Raw genomic sequence first — 22,081 nt, forward strand, 5'->3', positions numbered from 1 at the left:
TCTACTCTCAGGAGAGGGACTGTAGAATAATATAAAGTGTCATCTATCTCAGAAGATCTCATAGTATCTCAGAGTAACTTCTTCGGTCAGGACATTTGTGTGTGTTTGCTCATGGTGTACTGGTGGTCTTAGTGCAAAGTGCATGCACTTGGGAGCTGAGTAGATTGCATGAGTTTCCCAGGGCAGCCAGAACAAAGTACCACCAACTAGGTGGCTTAAAACAACAGATATATATTCTCTCACAGTTCTGGAGACTGGAAGTCTTAAGTCAAGGTCTTGGCAGGATGGATTCTAGGGAAGCATCCTTCCTTGCCTCTTCTCAGCTTTCGGTGATGGGCCACAATCCTTGGCTTTCCTTGGTTTGTACATGCATCGCTCCAGTCTGGCTCTGTGATCTCATGTGTTCTCCTTGTGTGTGTCTCTTCTTAAGAGGGCACTGGTCATTGGATTTAGGGCCCACCCTAAACTAGGACCATCTCATCTTGGCTTAATTACATTGGAAAAGACTCTGTTTCCAAGCAAGGTCACATTCACAAGGTCTGGGTGGCATGAATTTTGAGGGGGATTAGCCAACCCAGTACATAGACTATTTAAAATCCTTGCTCTATTTCTTTTTTGAACTTGAGCTTTCTCATCTGTAAAACGAGATGATGATATCTACCTCTTCAGGTTGTTGTGAAGATTCAGTGAAATGATACAGCATAGGAAAAGCCCCTGTATGATGTGTTGTAAATAGAAGGTACTCAACCAGTATAAAAAGTCTTCCTTCTCTTCCTTAGTGGCCAATGTCTGTGAAGAGCCACTTTATACGTTTAAAAAATGTATTTATTTTTAACTGAAGGATAATTGTTTTACCACTTTATACATGTTTAAAGGTCTTTCTTTTGGATCAGAGTTGTTTGGGTTGAAAATTGAAATTGCCAGTTCCCAACATGAGGCTTCACATGATGCAAGAGAAACACTGTCCCACAGCTTTACTTAGGATGGTCCCAAGGACACTTAGCTGCTGGTCACAGTTGTAACCATCGCTGCTGTCTTGGTCCTCCTGATGTCCTAGCTCATCCTCTGTCCCTTGGAGGCTCAGCTCTTGCTGTCCTTGGTACTCTTTCAGGACACTCATTCAGTTAGTGGGAGCAGAACTGGCTTCCATTATTTATCTTCAAGCTGACTGTGGGTTGGTACCATGCCCTAAAACTGCTGTGGTCTGAAAAGTTTTAGACCTTCTCAGACTTGAAAAGGTCATTGTCAGAAAAGACATAATGGGAAGGCCTTGAGCTTACCTTCAGTCTATGATTCTGTTAAAAGTCATTTTAGTATGTCTTTTGAACCCAGCTCTGTTCTCTTCCCATGTTTCATTAGGAAGAGTAATGAGGACTGATACTGAGGTAGGGTGTAGGCTAATTGGAAGCAATGAGGCTCGGAATCTCAGATACAATGATAATTTTGGTAGCCGAACTATTTTATTTTCTTTTTCAATTTTATGTTCTGTATTTTATCCAGATATGGTATCAGTAAATGATAGGTAGCATAAGAGACTGAAAATTAAGAAAAATTTAAAAATTTCCAGTTAAAAAGTATGAAATCATTGTCTTATGTGTTTGGAGTTCTGAAGAAAGTTTGCACGCTCCAGTAGTAAGAAGAGGCTCTTCAGCTGTCTCTCAGCCATTGATTATTCGTCATTTTCCAGATGGGCTGAGTTGGTTGGCTCCAGGCATTGCTGGGATGACTTTATAAGACTCTGCTATGTTCTGTAGCCAAACCATGTGAGAGGAATGAGATCAAGGGCAAAGTGTGCAACAGGAGACGCTCTGGAGTTCTGTCATTAAAATGATATATGAGCATCTAGAAATAACACATATATTGTCTTGTATATTTCCTGTATTTATGATTCTGCTCTTTTTTTTTTTTTTTTTGCAGAAAGAGCACTTCAAATGATTCAAGGAACCAGAATTTAACATGGAAGATGGCATTTAATGGCTCATGTAATAGCATTTGCACATGGAAGTCCAAAAACCTGAAAGGAACATTTCAGTTCAGAGTAGCAGCTGTAAATCATCTGGGGTTTGGTGAATATAGTGGAATCAGTGAGGATATTACATTAGTTGGAGGTATGTTACCATGTCTGTCTACATACTAACTTATTACACAAGGATTCAGAGATAAAGATAAATGTATTCTCAGCATTAGCAGTAATTGAGTGACTATATAACTTCACCAAACTACCATAGAAACTATTGAACTATTCATTTTATGTGATGAGAGCTTCCTGAAACATCAATATCAACATGTCCTTTTTCTCCTCAGTAACCGTCAGCTGATCTTTAATGCCTACTGCATGAAGTCCATGCTCCTAGATGGACTTCCAAGGTTGTTCGCAGTCTGGTTTTTATCCAGCCTTATTTTCTGTTCCTGGTTCTCTCATCTGCTACACAACACACCTGAAACTCAACTTTGTCTCTTCCCCAATATCTACATCTTCCACTGGGTAGCCTATTTTTGTTTATAATGCATCGTCTTTCTGATCACATAGGTTAGAAATCTCAGTACCATGTTTGATTTTCCCCTCTATTCAGTCACCAAGTTCTGTTGACTTTATTATCTTGATTTCTATCTACTAAGTTCCCTTCTTTCTGTTTCTACTTTGGCTTTCCTAACTTAAGCTACCACTTCTTGCCCGTGCTCTTGGCTTAACCCCACTCCTGACAGCTAATCCAGCTGAAGCACAAGCTGGATCACTACACCGCTCTCTGAAAATCTTGAAATGGCTCTCCATTCACTGCCTTCAGAAGCTAGTACAAACTTTTCTGTGGCATTTAAGGCCTTCCATGATTTGCCCTTCGATTGTGGTTCCTCTTTCCCAATATTTATCCTTACGGCTATAGCCATACCAAACTGGTAAACAAACAAACAAACAAACAAACAAACTTCCATGACACCATGTTCCCTCAGCCTCAAATGCAGGCTTGCACCACCTACCACTTGCCCTTAACTGGGATTTTCTTTCCCTCACTTTGTCAATTGAAATTCTTCTCATCCATCAGTACCCATTGTGATGCTTATCTGCTGCTCCTTAACACACAGCACATTACTCTATGCAAAACTGAAGTCATTCTTATTTGTATTATCGTTAGTTACCTGGAGAAGAGCTCCACAAACCTTTTCCGAAAGAACCAAATAGTAAATATTTTAAGCTTTTCAGGCTACATTCGGTCTCTGTAGCATCTTCTTTTTTTCCTGATCATATTTTTAAAATGTAAAAATTATTCTTGGTTCATGAGTAGTGCAAAATCAGGTTACTATGGCCACATGTGGCCTGCATGCCATAGATTGCCTAGCCCTGGTCCCCAAGTCTTCTTTTCTCAGTGAAACTAAGAGCAGGTGCCATGTTTTCACCAGGTGGCGCTAGTGGCAAAGAAGCCGCCTGCCAGCGCAGGAGATGTGAGAGGTGTCGGTTTGATCCCTGGCTCGGAAGATCCCTTGGAGGAGGGCACATCAATCCACTCCAGTATTCTTGCCTCAAGAATCCCGTGGACAGAGGAGCCTGGCAGTCTGCAGTACATAGGGTCCCACAGAGTCAGCCATGAGACAAAAGTGACTTAGCAAGCACACACACACACACACACATCATGTTTTCATGTTTATATTCTTCGGTTAAATACTCATGGAATTAAATGTATATGAAGACGTTATAGAGGAAATGATATTCCCAACTATATGATAAATGAAAGTTGAGACTTCTTTGTCCCAAATTCATTAAAAAGATTATTCATGTTTTATCAACCATTTTAAAGTAGAAAATAGGGTGGGTATATCCCAATGATATATTGGAAACCAGATCACTGGAAATGAAAAAAGAGGAAAAAACTCACAGTGTATATTTACTCACAGTGTAAATATACTCTCTCCATGGATGATTTCAAGCTACTGATGGTTTAACTATTGGCTTGCAAAAATTCAGTAGGGGCTAACTTTGGCATATTCTGGCATAATACTGAGACAGTCGAGTTTTACTCTTTGAATTATGTTCTTTTTCTCATTTATTTTATTAGATGGTTTTTGGATACCAGAAACAAGCTTTATACTTACTATTATAATTGGAATATTTCTGGTTATTACAATCCCATTAATCTTTGGTAAGTATAATAGATTTAAAAATACATCAATAGGTAATAAACTGCTTACTTGATCGTATTAATTGATTTATCTGAGTTTAATTTATATCTGATTAACTTTCTACATGAAATAGATTCATGAAATTCACAATGTTACCTTTGGCTATGCTTCAATAACCACTAAACCCTGTGAATTTTTTTTTTCTAATCTGGGGTAACCATTTTATGAAAAATATATCCATATTTATACTTCACAGTATTCTTTAGGTAAAACCACTTGCTAAGGCACCAACTTCTAGCCTTTTTTAAAACAGTATTACAGATTGGCTATATAACAAGTGTTTGTAACTTATAGTTTGAAAAAAGTAAAAGAAAAATAACTCTGGGTATAAAAAAAGTGGAGGATTAAAGGGAGACCAGTGATACCCTTGTTCAGGATAGTCTGGGTCTCCAAGCAGACAGCCCAGTTTAAAATGAACAGGGCCTCTTGCAGAAGATCCATTTCTGGCTTGTAGCATTCACTCTCACTTTTGGATGTCTGGTCTATTTGTTTCAAATCTCTGCTTATTTGTAAATAACCAGGAAAGTAGAGCAGTTTGGCTAGATTGATAGAAAGCTAGCTATTTCTCATCACTAATTTTATACTAATACGTTAGTCTTAAAAGTCTTTATTTAAACATTTAATAATGAGAAAATACAGGGACAAGCCCCCAAAAGGTAATTAAACATTAGACCTATCAGGTTATCATACATCAGGCTTCCCTGGTAACTCAGTTGGTAAAGAATCTGCCTGCAATGCAGGAGACCCTGGTTCGATTCCTGGGTTGGGAAGATCTGCTGAAGAAGGGATAGGCTACTCACTCTAGTATTCTTGGGCTTCCCCTGTGGCTCAGCTGGTAAAGAATCCGCCTGCAATTCAGGAGACCTGGGTTTGATCCCTGGGTTGGGAAGATCCCCTGTAGAAGGAAAATGCTATCCAGTGTTCTGGCCTGGAGAATTCCATGGACTATATAGTCCATGGGGTCACAAAGAGTCGGACATGACCGAGAGACTTTCACTCTCAGGTTATCATAGTTGATTATACATCCTGCTTTATCCCTATCATTCCATTATAGTCATTACTACTACTTTCTTTCAGTCTCCTAAAATGTCCTGATTTGGATTATAAGATACACAGTCACTCTGTCATTAACATATGAGCCTCTGACATGCTGAAGCATTACAAAAAAGACATGATATTTACCAGAAACCAACACTCAAGCATATAGTCAGGAAATTGGGACTTCTTCTTTTTTTTTTTTTTAATAAATAGGGAAAAGTTTAAGGAAAAGTTACACACATAAAGTTGAACTCTCAGGATAAAGAAAGTTAATATTTCACTCCATGTCCTAAATCTGTATTATTTCCCCAAACTGATTAGAGTCATAGCTATTAGCATGTTGAAACTTGAATTGAGATTTCTTTTCAAACATTCCACAGCAGACAATATATGGAATATATGATTCCTTCAGCTAACTTGGAAAGCTAAAAATTTCATCTGACCCTGCCAGGATTTTAACCTGTGGTTCCAGGGAGTCTAAGTACTGCACAGCTGATGTTTGTGCCACTAAGCCAGCCCCTCCAGAATTATGCATATGACTGTAGTATATTTGGCAGTTGGCATATAGGCTTGACTATTTGTCTGCTTTCCTACTGGGAAGGAGTATTATGTGAAGGATCCTTCATCTGACCTTTGCCTGCCTACTTGTACATCATTGTCTAAACTCATGACTCTAGTGGATGAACGTGAGATAATTTCAGACAACCTATTGTGCTTTCAAGACACTTCATGGATATCTGACTTTCTCAGGACTTAAAGGTCTTTATTCTACATGGAACTCATGCATTTTTGAGTAGAGCTAAGCTAATCTGGTTCTTTTGCTTTTAGTAATAGTGCATGTGGTTTTACTGGTAGAATTGTGTGAGTGCATGAGGAAAGATTGAGTTATTCAAATAATGAAAATACCAATTGTTTAAAAATTTTAATTGTGCTGAGGGTTCTCATAAATACTTATAAATACAAAATTGAAACAAAGATTTTAAAATAAGCATCAACAGCCTACTCTTTGGTGAGTGGTTATATCTACTGTGCAACATGAGCCTTACACTGGGAGCAAAGGAAAATAAGCTGTAATGGTGCTCTGTGATAACCTAGAGGAGTGTGATGGGGAGTGGGAGGAAAGTTCAAGAAGGAAGGGATATATGTATATTTATGGCTGATTCATGTTGTTGAATGGCAGAAACCAACACAACATTATAAAGCAAATATCCTCCAATTAAAAATAAAAAGTATAATTGCTGACCTCAGGAGCTTGTCGTTTAATGGGGGAGGTAAGACATATTGGTTTCCCTTGTGGCTCAGCTGGTAAAGAATCCACCTGGGTGGTAAAGAACCCAGGGAGACCTGGGTTCGATCCCTGGGTTGGGAAGATCCCCTGGAGAAGGGAAAGGCTACCCACTCCAGTATTCTGGCCTGGAGAATTCCGTGGACTGTATAGGGGTCACAAAGAGTTGTACATGACTGAGTGACTTTCACTTTCACTTTCAAGATATATCCTGTGCAGAAAGTAAAATAAGACAGATGTGTTAAACAGCAATAAAAGGAAGTAGTAAATGGAATGTAGAAGACAGTGACACAGCCATTCTGACTGAGAGCCACAGTTGGTCTTATAAGTTCAGAGATGAGATATCAACAGAGGTTGCAGAGGTCTTGGACAGCATCCCTGAGGATATGGAGTCTTGAGCTGGGTCTTTAAAAATGAAAGATGGGTGGTAAGAGCATTTCAGGTTTAGAAAAATTATATTAGCATAAGTACTTAAGATCTTTTCCTGTGTGGTCCCTCAGATGAAATTTCACTTGCGTAAAACTCTCACCTGTTGGGTACAGAAGCTACTGTGGAATAAAGTTCAAATTTTAAGCATCATCTTGCAAAGCATCCTTACTGTTTTCAACTTTTGTGTCAATATTCTAGTATAGATGGGCAATCTTAATGACATATGTATTTTAATCTTTGAAAAATATAACATGTTTTATGGTTATAAAAATAATATTTGCCTGTTGTATGAAGAAAACAATACAAATCACCCATGATTCCACACCTAGGGAGGACCATTGCTAATACTTGGTAGATTTCATTCTAATAATCTTTCTATATACGTGAGTATGTGTATTATGAAAAACAATGAATATACACTCTGTACTCTGCATTTTAAAATAAAGCATGCCGTTATATAGAAAGCATCCTTTAGGTCTGCTGAGGAGAATAACCTGGATGTATCTGGATTCAAAAATGAATTTGTTCACTAACAATTATAATGCAGATTTGCTTTGGTTTATTTTGATTCTAGACTATGAGTGATTTTGTGAAATAAGTTCTGATAGTAAGATACTTCCACGTGTTTATAACAGCAATCGGAAATATATTAAGATTTACACTGAGAAGTGAGATAAAATGTGATGTGGTATAAATTATACATTTTCATATGACTTTTTACCTGGATTTAGTTAGTTTTTCTATTATGGGCCTATTTTTTTCAATCAAATTTGGTTGTTCTATCAATAATGTTGTTCAGTATAAACTTTAAAAATGTATTGTTAGCAGCCTTTTCTAAAGAAAAAGAAAGCAATATTTCATTTGGTAAATTATGCTTTTTTTTCTTGATAGTCTGGCATAGATTAAAGAATCAAAGCACTCCCAAGGAAGGGCTGACGGTTCTCATAAACGAAGACAAAGAATTGGCTGAACTTCGAAGCCTGGCCACTGGAGTGGGGCTGGCAAACGCCTGCTATGCGATACAGTATGTAACCTGTGCTGGCATTACGGGACACCTAGATGAAGAGTGCGTGCATGCTAGGGCGCTTCAGTCGTGTTGGACTCTGTGATCCTATTGTGGGCTACTCTAAAAAGAGTGTTCATGAGTGCCACGTTGCCCAGGACTGTCCTGGTTTATGCTCATTTTTCTGGCATATTCAAAAATAACATCCCCTTTCATTCTCAAATGTAACCTGGGATGGATGGCAAATTATGTTGTTATCCTATCCTAAGAAGCATGAACAAAAATCAAATGTTTCCTAGTGTTTTAGCACATAATTTAAAAATAAGTAAAACAAAGAGATAAATACTACGTGGAAGGGAGTAGATGGTAATATGGTTGATTCAATAAGAAGAGACGGATTCTCTTGTGTGTGCTATTAAGTCAATTTTTTTCTGTTTTCAGAAATTGTATGGTGATTGTCTACAAAACTTCTCTAAAATATATGAGGTTTTAACTTCCATTGTCATCATAATTTAAGACAATATTTAAATGTCTCATTTAAAAGACAGACACTATATTATGCTCCATGCAAAAAGGATTGTATTTAGTCATAGGCCTTGTTTCTAGAAATTTATTTAAAGACATAAGAACACAGGACTTGGAGTAGACACAGAGGTGACTTAAATATGCTTTTCAGAGATGGCTTTTCCTTGAGAAAATATGCAGTGTATCTGATTTTCAAGATTCTCTTTTAAAAGCTCAAAGCATTTTTAATGCTGATGAATTTTCTCCTGCTCATAATATTCCAAGTGAGAAACTTGACTTTCTAAAAGTTAATCTGATGGACAAGAAATGATGTTGCGATCATAGTAAATTTTGTATTACATGAGAGATTAGGTGTATGAAGTAAAGTAAAAGCTTTGAGCTCATGAGCCCAGCTGTATTTATTACTCATTTGCAATAGCTTTTTATACAAATAGGTGACCTGAAGAAAATACGAGCTGATAATTTTAACAAAACAAACTACAGTGAAAAATTTTGAGGCAATGAACTCACAGGCATGTTATCAAAAGGAAGCTGCCTAGAAGTAAAGTAATCTACTCTGTCTGGGTTTCAGAAGACAGAAGGAATATTCTAGAAGGTGGAATAGGACTGGAATAGGAATGTAGACACAACACCATGTCACACTGAAGGCACTACAGTGTTGCCAAGCCATGAGATTTCTCTTCCCTTTCTCCTCCTTTTTTATTCTCAAACACTAACACCCACATCCACTTATAAACCGTATGCATTTTGGGAGACCAAAAATAACGTTATTTTCCAGTACTCTTCCGACCCAAGAGGAGATTGAAAGTCTTCCTGCCTTCCCTCGGGGAAAACTGACTCTGCGTCTCTTGCTGGGAAGCGGGGCCTTTGGAGAAGTGTATGAAGGGACAGCGGTAGACATCTTAGGCGTTGGAAGTGGAGAAACCAAAGTAGCTGTGAAGGTAAGGTGGCTCTTTTAACTCCTCGGCTTGTTATGTCTGCATTATTGACAGGGACTTATTTTAAATATAACAATGAGAAAAAAGGAGTGATCTTGACTGAAAAGATGACTAGGAGAAGGTAGAAGTCTATCCATAGCTACGGAAATCACAGTACTTTTTCCATTTCCTGCATAAGTTCTGTTATGAACAGTTACCTCTGAGGTTACTAATTCGCTAAGACCAGCAGAGAGTTTTCCTCTTCAAATATACTCTAAGAGAACTGCAGTGCTTGGTGCTAGAGCAGATGGTAAATATTTTGGACTTGCTAGCCAGATGGTGTCAGTTCTGGCTATGCAGCTCTGGCACTGCAGTGTGAAATCAGCCACAGTCAATATGTGAATGAATGGCTGTGGTTGTGTTCCAGTAAAACTTTATTTATAAAAATGGAAATTTTCATTTCACATGATTTTCATGTGTTATGCAGTCCTCTTATTTTTTTATAACTTTTTCCAACCATTTCAAAATGTAACAAGTTAATTATACCTCAATAAAACTAGAAAAATAAAAATGAAACACCTATTTTCAGATTATAACTATACAAAAATAGATGATAGTCTAGAATTGGTCCACAGGTTGTAGTTTGCTGACCCCTGTACTACAAAATTATTCATCATAGTGTATTTGATGCAGTTAAAAGGAAGCACTGGATATACTCTTGTATTTTTGTTAAACTTTCTTTTGATCAACAGATGACGTATCTTTTATGTAATTGAGTATTATCCTGATTATTGTTTGTTAAGAATTTATTGCTTTGAGAAATTGTCAGAGAAGTTGCAAAACTCTCTCCATTTCCAGTTGATAGCATTTTAACATACTTTAATCTCAAGTGGTTTAAACAAGTGTTTCTTTTTCTTACATAACAAGATGACTTCTGGCTTTGGTATAGTGCTGTGTCAAGCCAGAGCGAGTGTATCTGAAATTCTCTCGACTTTGTACGTGAGTGGGGCCTCATGGTTCCAAGATGGCTGCCAAAGAATCAAGCATCACATCTTCATTCAGGATATGGAAAGGGGGAGGATAGTGTGAGATGTATATGTTCAGGAAAGTAAAAAATTTCCACACACCTCCTCAACAATTTACCCCTTACATTTCATTGATCAGGACTGAGTCATATGACCACCCTTGCTTGCAAGAAAGGCTGGGAAATTGGAGAACATAGTTTAAGATAAAGGTGGCTATTACAAAACAAAGGTTGTCTCCATTAACCTGCTTAGCTCACAGAAATGTCTGCTATACTGATTCCTGGCTTGTTTTATGTTATGCAGACTTTGAAGAAGGGCTCCACAGACCAGGAGAAGATTGAATTCCTGAAGGAAGCACATCTGATGAGGTATTAGGCAGTTCTGAAATAATTTTCCCTTGGTATGGGTAGGAAGCTTTTACATATGATTCGTGGATTTTTAACTTTCAAAATCAGCTGACATCACAGATTATGTTCAAAATAAGCATGGCTGAAATTTAAAAGGAAGTATGTCTGGAGTGACTAGTATTCTGTAGAATAGATTTTTATGATAGATTCTCTGAGTCTGGGCACAGGCAGTCCTTAGACAATAGGTCTTTTCTTTTACCTCCAATAAGAAGCATGTTTTGCAAGGGATTTCTGAGGCTGATAAGCTTTAAATATGCTTATGTTTTTCTAAATGTGTAATCATAAGTCAAGTAGACCAAGTAAGGGAGAGTTCTCTTAAGCACGGTGACATCAGTGAAAATATCCTTGGTCTTGGTAAACTTGTCTTCAAGTTAGAGTTAGTTAATAATAATGAAAATGACTCAGGTACATTTTAATAACCCTGAGGTGGTGGTCGACAGGGTCGCAGGTTGTCGGTTCTGACCATTTGACTGGGGCTTATTTGCTTTGACCTCTTGAGAAAACAATTGTAGCCAAAACTGTGTGTCTGAATTGTTTCTCTAAAAGGGAGAGAATTATTTCATATTTGTCATGATCAAAAATGTAGTGTTTTTTAAAATGTCTTTTGAAGAAAGGTATTAGTTAAAGTTACTTTTTTTTCCCCCAAACATAAAATACTTGATATAAATGCCACTTCTTCTGAAACTATCCCTATTCTATGCACATGCCTTGGCCACTAGGGGTTGCAATATTACCTCTGTAAGGCAGGCATGAAAAGGAGGCTTTCATTTATTAGAGGGAGAAAAAAAATCAGGGGTTGAAAGGAAATCAGAGATAAAGATTTGCTGTTTCACAAAGGCCTTCACAAGACTTCTGTTGCTGACATGTCAACCTGCCTGTCTGTTTCCACCTTTTAGCAAGTTTAATCATCCCAACATTCTGAAGCAGCTTGGAGTTTGTCTGCTGAACGAACCCCAGTACATTATCCTGGAACTGATGGAAGGAGGAGACCTTCTTACCTATTTGCGTAAAGCCCGGATGACGCCGGTAGGAAGTGGGGTCCACACTATTGGTTTGGTAATGCAGATGACCTTTAAGTTCCTCTTAATCTTCTTTTAAATTCAATAGACTGCAGTTTTGCCTGATGGTAGAAATTTAGACGACTTTCATCAGAAAAATTCTTGTATTTACTTCATGTTGGATTACTCAAACTAGAACCCTGGGCTAATGTCTGGCCTTTTCTGGCTGATTGAGCCTGTTTTTAGTATCTAATGGAAAAATAGGTTCCCCACCACCACCATGCTGCCAGAATTGTGTTCTCTCAAGAACAGAGACTGTGTGGAGTTTTTCTGTAGTTAATTTACCTGCCTTTATGTCACAAATTGAAATTTCCAGCCCTCATTTCTTTACCAAGTACTAGGTTATACGTTCCTCCCCAGCTGACATTTTCCGTATGGATTTTCACAGGCATCTCAAAAACAGATCTCTTGATGTCATGCATCCTCCTTCATGCCCCCCATCCAGCTCCTTACTTTCTCTTTTCCTACCATCATGCTAAGAGGTCCTGTCTGCTCTGGGGTTCCTCTTACAACACGCAGCCCCAGTGCATCGTCCCCGTCTCCCCCGGGCCGAGAGCAGCACCCTGCACAGGTGGTCGCTGGAAATCCTGTGGCCTGCATGTTGAATCAGGCTTGGGGGCGGGGGCGGTGTCTCAGCTCCTATGGAATTTGCTTTAGGTCTCAGATGAGAAACACCTGAGACAAAACAAATAACTAAAATTTAAATCTGTAGTTTTAAAAATTCTGTTTTTTATTTCTATCAAAGTACATGTGCATGCATGTGTGCTAAGTTGCTTCAGTTGTGTCCGACTCTTGCCACCCTATGGACTGTAGCCTGCCAGGCTCCTCTGTCCATGGGATTCTCCAGGCAGAAATACTGGAGTGGGTAGCCATTACCATCTCCAGGGGATCTTCCCAACTCAGGGATCGAACCCAGGTCTCCTGCATTGCAGGCAGATTCTTTACCGTCTGAGCCACTAGAGAAACCCAGCAAAGTACACATTATATGCGTAAAAAACTGAACTATATGACAAGGTTTATGGTGAAAAATAGGTGTCTGCTCATTCCTTCTGGTGTTTACCTCTGCGTTCCTAAGTGCTCTGCGTATATGGTACACAGTGAGTTTTCAGCCTTGGGGGAAATCTATTGACTGTCTACCATGAGAGGCGAAGATTTAACCTAAGAGTAGGCATGACTACTACTCTTGACTAAAAGTAGTCATGTACCAGCCCAGCCCCATCAGCTCTACACATAGAAAAACTTCATTTTCCCCATTCTTTGACAGTCACCCCAATTTGCAGATAAATCACCTTTGCAGGTTTACATTGCTATGCCTATTTAATTATTATTTGCTAAGATACTCAAATACTATGATTGTGATTCTTCTCTTGAGTAGTTTAATAAATGCCTCTTTCCCCCCATTTGCTTAGCTTTCTATATACCTAGACTTTCTGGCAGAACTGTAATCCTTTCTCAACATGGTTAAATGTATCAGATAATCCAGCTCCTCACAATTTTTCCCCTGGACACTTCCCTCATGGAGTTGATATGGGCACTTCGTCTTCTGGTCTCTACAGTGCTGTTATCTAGGGCTTTCCTTCACGTTTACCCTGGTAATTTCCACGTTGGGCCCTTATTTCCTCAATTCCACGATTTTATTCTGTTTTAGAAAAGAGAAAGCACAAGAGGCAAAAATCTCCTTTTTTTTTCCACTTTGAGGAAATGTTCTTTTTCATTCCCTCACACTGGATTAATGATTTGCTGTGTTCTAGGTTGAGAATCCCTTTTCCTCAAAACTAAATCCTCTTTGTCTTTGTTTTCTAGCTTCTACAATTGTCTTTAAAACCTTTTATGCCATTCTGATTCCTGGACAAATGATCAGTGACCTGCTTTTTTGCCCTTCTCTTTGGAAAATTTTAGGAACTTCTCCTTATCTGTGGTACTTTTTACTCATCTGGATGCTCAGCCTGGAAAATCATGCCTTTCAGTTCTGGGATTTTTTCATATCATTTCTTTGGCAACTAACTCTTTGTTTTCTTTATTTCTTTGTTCTAAAAAATCCCATTATTTGGATAATAGTCATCTTTGTTTTATCTTTTTATTAACTATTTTCTCCTATTTTCTACTCTGCATCTTTGCTCTCAATTCTGGTATATTTCCTCAGCTTTGAAATAGAATTTAAAAATTTAATTTTCCACAGACTCATTCTTATATTTTGACTGCCTCTTAAAATAGTATTCTGATTTTTCCATACATGCAAAATCTTCTTTTATCTTTCCTAGGATACTAATTATAGTGTTTTTTTTAAAGTGTTAATTTGCTTCCTACATTGTCTTGACTTCCTTTTTGCCTCTTTGTTTTGGGATCTGTTTGTAATGTGAGAAGCTTTTCTCAAATGTGTGGTAATTTGTGGCTGGTCTGCATATTTAATAGTGAGCCCTAAGAAGCTGATTGGAGCCTATGTGTCCAAGCAGCTTCCTTTTGTTGTCAGGTGGGACCCTGGTGTTCTGTTGGGGTCCCCTAATGACAGCATCTGGATGTCTTCCCTGGCATATGCCAGTTTCTCCCAGAGAGGAGTCTGCTGGTCTCCTGCTGGGGCAATAAATGCATGAGCCTCAGTTCAGGGAGTCAAAGCAGGGAAGAGAGCTGGGGGGTCTCAAGGCTCGGAATGAGGATGCTTGTTTAATTCCCTTCTCCATTTTCAGCACAGAGCCTCAGCGTGACTGGTATCTTTGAACCTGGAATTGTTTTGGTTCTGTGTGTATGTGTGTGTGTGTGGTGGGGGTGCGGTTTGCAGAGGAAAGCCTCCTGATGCAGTGAGGGGCTCTAGTTAGCCCATAAACAAGCTTTTAAGTATTCACCTTGCTCTTCACCCTACTCCTCACCCCTGCATTCAGAGATACTTGCTGCCTTCAATTCCAGAGTACTTATAGGGTTCTATAGTGAAAAAACAGAGAAGGCAATGGCACCCCACTCCAGTACTCTTGCCTGGAGAGTCCCATGGATGGAGGAGCCTGGTAGGCTGCAGTACATGGGGTCGTGAAGAGTTGGACATAACTGAGCGACTTCACTTTCACTTTTCACTTTCATGCATTGGAGAAGGAAATGGCAACCCACTCCAGTGTTCTTGCCTGGAGAATCCCAGGGACGGGGGAGCCTGGTGGGCTGCCGTCTATGGGGTCACACAGAGTCGGACACGACTGAAGCGACTTAGCAGCAGCATAGTAAAAAAAAAATCTCTTAATTCTTGCTTTCTTCTCTGCAGGCAGCTAGCTTTCATTTCTATGGACTCTGCTAAATGACCATGCCTCCATCTGCTTTCCTTCCTCCAAAACGTTGGCTCGTGCTCTATCTATTCTCATCTGTTCATCCTCATGAGATTATAATATTCCCTCTACAAGGTCACTTTAGTAAGGTTTGGGAAGAGACGTTAATAAGAAAGTTTCTTGGTAGATTTCTTCGTTTAGTTTTTTGTTGGAGAGAGAAGAGACAACGAAGATGGGCTGAAAGAACTCACAGCGCTGCTTTTCTCTAATGAATCCTATTCAGCTAGTGTCCTAGTGGCTCCGATGATTGGTTTTCAAGTGCACGTTAGTCCTTCTGTTGTCTTTCCTGCTGGCTACCCAGGCAGCTTCCATGCCTGTCTCCCTTGCAGGACCCTATAGGACAGGGTGCCCTTAGGTGCTCAGTGCTAGAATTAAGGTCTGGGGTCCGCAGCAGAGCACTATAGGCTCTAAGCTCTCACCAGCCTAAGTTCACGTGGGGCCAGCCATCTCTTCACAGAGGGTACTCAGAGCACCTTTCTAGATTTGCACAAGCATCCTTCTCCCCATCTCTGCTCTGAGACTGTTTTGTTGAGTTGAATGCCTAAGAATTGACTGCAACTGGGTTTATAAACCTTAGGCTAGTCCTTCATTTTCAGGACACTCAGTTTCTGCATCTGTAAAATGGAATATTGAATCCAAAACTTTCTCAGCTCCTTTTAACGTTGACATTCTAAGATAGAACTAACATTCTAAAATGTACTAAGATAGAAAAAGTGAAAAAAAAAAGAGTGAAAAAAGAAAAAAAAAAAAGCTCTATCAAAAAAAGCTCTATAGATACAAATCTATTATTTGTATCTATAATACAAGTCCATAGCCAGATACAATTCAATTCATGAAATTTCTGCTGCATATTTATTTCATTTAATACAGCAGTGGGGAATGTGGCAGTTGCTTTCAAGGACCTCGCCAGTATGGTAGGTGGGTAAGTCACATGTGAATAACTCATTTAAGGTAGAATATAAGGTAGAAGGTTTATTAGAATGGAGTAGAGAATATGCTGCTGAAGCTCAGACAAGAGAGAGAGACGTTACCTACTGGGAAGATGCAAGAAGGGTGCATGATGGAGGTCTTCTGTTTGGGGCACTATCAAGGTGCGAGAGAACAGTTTCTGAAGCTACACCCATATGAGTTATAAAAGGCTTTGACTAGCGATAGACTGAGATAGAGATTCGATACATCTGGAGAGTTGGCAGGAGAAGACAGATGCCCAGGGTAGCATCTGGAGTTAAAAAGGCCTGACATGGGGTGATAAGGTGTCCCAGTAGGTTGTCAGAGGGACTAATAGGTGTAAGTTATAGTTAGAGATCCAGGCAGGCAAGGAGCATCTGAAAATCTGTCAGCAGAGAACAAGGCACCAGCCATCAGACTGTCATTCAGGAGGAGGATTCTCTGGGAAGAATGTCTTCAAGAGTAGAGTAGGTTTTGCCAGGAGTAAAGCAGTTCTGTTCGTCGAGGAGCCAGTGAACCTGAGAGGACACCCAGCAGGACTCAGACACAAGGCTGTGAGACAGGCATGTGGTGGACCATGAAGGGGCTGCACAGACAGATTCTTGGGAGTAAAATCGGGTCGAGTTATAAGATGTAGGTGAGATGTAGGTGTGGTTGAGTGGGATCATGGCAATACTGAGTCCCAGATCATCAGGATTCTTCCTACTCTGGGGACAAGACATGAGCTTGTCAGAGGCGGCAGAGGGAACAATATTTAAGAGCACCCGTCTATGAGGAATCAAGGGATTTCAAGGTTGTGAATCCTTTGAGATGCTCAGTGAAGGATGTTGATGGAAATCAAGCATAGGGAAGGCCTTCCAGAAATGAGAGCAGGAATAATGTACAGAGGTTGAGAAATGCAGAGCAGGTATAAGGAGCTGCAAATGGCCCAGTGTGACCGAAGCACAGATTGTGGGAGGAGAATCTATGGAAAATAAATAGATATGAGGAAAGGCTGGTGCAGCCTGGGGCTTCCACGGAGGCTGTGCTCAGGGGTCTCTAGTAGATTCTGCAGGCAGTGGGTCACAACAAAGTGAGCTAATTAAAGCACAGGGGGCTGGAGACATGGGAAGTTTGGGAAGCGTCAGATAGGGATGATAAAGGCTTGAAATAGGGTAATTTCAGGGAAATAGTAAGGAACAGACATATGAATATAGCCTCCAGGAAGGGACTTTGAATTTTTTCCATATGGTCCTAATAAAAACTCCAACTGGCTTTTTCCATGTAGAAATCATTGCAGCTAGTACAGGCTCAACTATGTGTTTGTGCTGGTTCTCCTAGATGAGAGGAGTAATCTGTGACCTTGAAACAGAGGATTGCTCACAGTTTCTATGCGGCTTATCTGGAGAACAAGCCCATTCTCATGATGGACATTATTGCGTGACATTGGGCCAATAATTAAACTATCGTAATTACTACTTATGAGAGCAGCTACTGTTTATTAAGTTCCTAGTATGTCTCACCAGATTACATATCTCATCTCAGATCCAGCACAATCAGTCTTATTGTTCCCATTTTATACATGAGAAAGTTGTTTAGTGCATTAAGCCCTGTAAGCAAGTTCACACAACTTGTAAGTAGCAGAAATGGGTTTTAGCATAGTCCATTTGACTAACACCCTAAGAGCTTTCCGATGAAGAGTCTACATTGCCTTAGCTTATTAAACATAGTCTTATTTATGTATATTTTGGTGGAAAGCCTATAAATATAGCTCTTTTCCTCTGTTTGAATTCCTTAACTGTAGCTAAAAATTCCTTTAAAACATCATATATATGCAGTCATATGAATGTGTGAATGCTAAGTCGCTTCAGTAGTGTCCGACTCTTTGCGATCCTATGGACCCCCCAGGCTCCTCTGTTCATGGGATTCTCCAGGCAAGAATACTGGGGTGGGTTGCCATGACCTCTTCCAGGGGATCTTCCTGACCCAGGGATCGAACCTATGTCTCTTAAACCTGTCTCCTGCATTGGCAGGAGGGTTCTTTACCACTAGTGCCACCTGGGAAGCCCAGCCATATTTATATATAGTGCAAACTGGAAAAGTGCCTATAAGTTTTCTTTTGTTTCCTGCAGTTTCATGGTCCTTTACTCACCTTGGTTGACCTTGTGGACCTATGTGTAGAGATTTCGAAAGGCTGCGTCTACTTGGAGCAGATGCACTTCATTCACAGGTATAGTGACTTTCTGGATACCGGGTTCTTATGAATATTGACACAATAATCACCTTAGTTTGGGTGAAACTTACAAGATAATTAACATTTTCATTCCTTCAAGATAGCAATACTTTCTACTAAAATCTCTCTTCTCTGCAGACCTACTAGTGTTGCTTGTCTGATCTCTGGAACTTCATTGTTATTATTATTATTAAATATAGCTTCTGCTCTAGGGATCTGGCAGCTCGGAATTGCCTTGTCTCCATGAAAGACTATACCAGTCCATCACGGATAGTGAAAATTGGGGACTTTGGACTCGCGAGGGACATCTATAAAAACGATTACTATAGGAAGAGAGGAGACGGTCTGCTCCCTGTTCGGTGGATGGCTCCAGAAAGTTTGATGGATGGAATCTTCACTACTCAGTCTGATGTATGGTGAGCTTACAGGGCACAGGGAAACGTGGGCAGCACCATCAAATATCAGAGCCAGAAGGGACCTTAAAAGGTCATCTTGTTTCGTATGTGAGAAAACACAAGACCATAGAGGTTGAGTGATTTTCCTTTAGCTAAAGTGAAAGCTAGAGGGTAAGAAGGGGCTATTCCTGGGTCTCAGCGGTTTATACCAATTCTTTTTGATCCGTTAGCTTACTGGTGTGTGTTCAGGAGATCCATTTACTTCAGCTATCTTACTACTCTTCAAAAATGTAGAGGCTATAACTAATAGGAATTGGCACCTATGAATTAATGTCCAAGTTTGTGTCCAAATGCCTACTATTTGGGGATGTTTGGTCATTAATTTATAAGCAGAATTTCAATCATAGATCTCAAAAAGATTAGGACATGAGGGAGGTTTGGACAGCTCTTTATTATTTGAATAGAACCCCTCATTTTTGCTTGTTGACGCCAAACTTTTGATTAGAGCTGCTCAAAATGTAAAGATGTATCCAGTAACTTAAAAACTGATTTTATTTATTTATTTATCTGGCTATGCTGGGTCTTTGTTAATGCTTGGGTTTTTCTCTAGATATGGTGAGTGGGGGCTACTGGAATGGGGGCTGCTACCTAACTGTGGTATGCGGGCTTCTCCTTGCCGTGGTTTCTCCTGTTGCGGAACACAGGCTCTAGGGCGCTCGGGCTTCAGGAGTTGTGGCTTGTGGGCTCAGGAGTTGTGGCTCCTGGACTCAAGGGTGTCACAGACTCAGTAGTTGTGGCACACGGGCTTAGTTACCCTGAGGCATGTGGAATCTTTCTGGACCAGGAATTAAACCCATGCAAATCCTTGCATTGCATGGGTTTGCATTGCAAATTAAACCCTTGCATCGGCAGACAGACTTTTCACCAGGGAAGCCCTCTAATAACTTTTAAGCTAGACTGGACCTCTGCAAAATCAGGAATAAGATAAAGTTGGCCCTTGGTTTGCCAGTTTTTATTCATGCCTTCCCTCTCCACTTTTGCTAGCACTCAAACTCAAGGAGATGAAACGCTTTCTTGCTCACCCCTAGTGTGTTTACATAATGAAGCTATGAAAGCCATAGGTAATGGAGGTCTGCAGTGCAGGTTCAGCCAGGGAGGAGGAGCAGAGTGTGTGTGTGTGGGTGTGGGGGTGTGTGTGTGTGGGTGTGTGTGTGTGCCCCTACTAAGCCTTCCTATCACCTTTGAAGTGTTGGTAGTAGGCAGTTGCTTGTTCTACTTTTTCTTGAGGTTGACTTGCTTTTAAGTCCCCCATTTGCCTTTTATGGGGCCAATAATGCCAATCACAAAGTAGACTCTTGATAGCCCCAGGAATAATTATGTTGGAAAAACTACTGTAAACATGATGTTTGTAATAAGTATAATTAAAGCAAACTGTTTAATATCCTTAGGTCTTTTGGAATTCTGATTTGGGAAATTTTAACTCTTGGTCATCAACCTTACCCAGCTCATTCCAACCTTGATGTTTTAAACTATGTGCAAACAGGAGGGAGACTGGAGCCACCAAGAAATTGTCCTGATGATCTGTAAGTTAATTATGTTCCCATAAGCATCTCAAAAGCAAAAACACATGTACATGCATTCTTATGCTTCATTGGTATGGTATTTTTAAATAAAAACTGGAGTTCATATATTTGTATATCCTATTTAAAATGTAAATTGTGACATTTAACTCATTAAATATATGATGATATCTTTTTATTTATATATATATACACACATAATACTTTACTTCAGAAGCAAAATCTAGAACAACAATATGTTTACTCTTGGTTAAGTGAATTCTAATAAGTAAACAAAAGTGCTTTGTGTGTTTGTGTGTGTATCACATACATACTCATTTTATTTTGGAACATCTGATTTGACTAACATCTTAACCTGCATATTTAAAGGTTCTCTTAAATAGGAGTATATTGTTTAAAAGCTGAATTGCTTTTGTTAATAAAGCTGATATTGGGATATACTACTACTAAAAATATATGACAACCTATATAGGTTGTTATCTATTTATGAACTTAACATAGAGTAAGTGTTAGAGATTCTATCAAATTGGTCCTGGCAGCTCCTGAATTCTAATAGATTTGTGATCCTTGGAACAGTTGGTGATTTTGATCTAATTATAAAGGGAAAATACACCAGGTTATTTTGCTGTGTACTAATCTACCCTCTTGTGAACAACCTTTTAGCAGAAATAGGAAGTCTTGATAGTTTTTCTAAAAGGTGTCTTACCCATGATGTTTCTGAAAGAACATAGAATCAACAAGTATAAACTCCTCTGTTGTATGTACTACACCATGCTACAGATTGTGTGGAATACAGAAGTGTTTCAACCAGAGCCACGGCTCTTCAGCATCTCCAAATGTATTTTGAAAGGACAGACACACACATGGAGCAGTTGGATAAGAAGCCAACATGTAATAAAGTGCTAAACTGTGCGGTACAGACAAGTGCAAAAGGAATTAGCAGTATGCGGATACACACCATGGCTGCACGGCCTTGACCATGCTGTGTTATTTAGAGGATTATTCAGACTGGAGCCAAAAGATGATTAAGAACTGGGCACCTTGGTTGGATGTTCTGTGGGTGAATGTTTTTGTATTATTTAAATCTTCCAGCTTGAAGAAGATTGGAATCACTGTCTGTTTCTGATTTAGCTTTTATAGCCTCGGGGATATTTACAGAAGGATCAGTTATACACATATCTGAACGAGTTTGGTGGCAGTGCCTAAAAATATGATTCATGATCCTTTTGGGGCAGATGGAAAAACTTCTGTAAGTTAGGGGTAAGAAATTTATATAAAATTTTTAAAAAGTTAGTCTAGGGCTTGAGGGGAAAAAAAAAACAACCTAGCATTCCTAAGTATGAAATACATTTGTATCAAGTGGTTAGCAAACTAATCACTGTTTTGTACCTCTTATACATCTATTGAATACTCAGAAGATTTCCCCCAAATTTTAGTTGCACAAAATTTTCCTTGTGCTGTTAGAATTCTATTTGGCATATCTTCCCCTCTAGGGAGTAATGTATCTCATCATAATTATGCATTTCTTTTTTTGATAGGCACTCTAGGAATCACTGAATTATACATTTTGATTAATGTGTTCATTTATTCTGTTTGGGGAGGAAGAAGGTAGATAATTAATTGTCCTATTGTAAGGAAGAAAAATGCAGTTATGTTGAACTTTGCCCTCTCCAAAGGTATCCAGAAATTTAACTAGAAGGAGGAGGAAGAAGGAGTGCTAGAAAAGTTCTAGAAAAATATTCCTCATTACGAGTGAAAAAAGATAATGTTCTATATGATTT

At 39.3% G+C, this 22,081-nt stretch overlaps 1 protein-coding gene across 2 annotated transcripts in view; it reads left to right on the forward strand.

Moving 5' to 3' along the window:
- The window catches only part of ROS1 (ROS proto-oncogene 1, receptor tyrosine kinase), a 119,667-nt gene that overhangs the window by 82,494 nt on the left and 15,092 nt on the right, over positions 1-22,081 (forward strand). Inside the window, exons 34-42 of one of the 2 annotated variants that reach the window (XM_061427476.1) lie at positions 1,918-2,108; positions 4,050-4,133; positions 7,817-7,949; positions 9,232-9,394; positions 10,699-10,763; positions 11,699-11,828; positions 18,225-18,322; positions 18,538-18,741; positions 20,169-20,303. In XM_061427476.1, the coding sequence (XP_061283460.1) occupies positions 1,918-2,108; positions 4,050-4,133; positions 7,817-7,949; positions 9,232-9,394; positions 10,699-10,763; positions 11,699-11,828; positions 18,225-18,322; positions 18,538-18,741; positions 20,169-20,303 (1,203 nt within the window). Of the gene's footprint in view, positions 1-1,917; positions 2,109-3,396; positions 4,027-4,049; positions 4,134-7,816; positions 7,950-9,231; positions 9,395-10,698; positions 10,764-11,698; positions 11,829-18,224; positions 18,323-18,537; positions 18,742-20,168; positions 20,304-22,081 lie in introns of those variants that run through there. The other variant, XM_061427477.1, reaches the window with a different exon arrangement.

This window comes from Bos javanicus, chromosome 9 (assembly GCF_032452875.1).
Source record: "Bos javanicus breed banteng chromosome 9, ARS-OSU_banteng_1.0, whole genome shotgun sequence".
In the NCBI taxonomy this organism is placed as follows: Eukaryota; Metazoa; Chordata; class Mammalia; order Artiodactyla; family Bovidae; genus Bos; species Bos javanicus.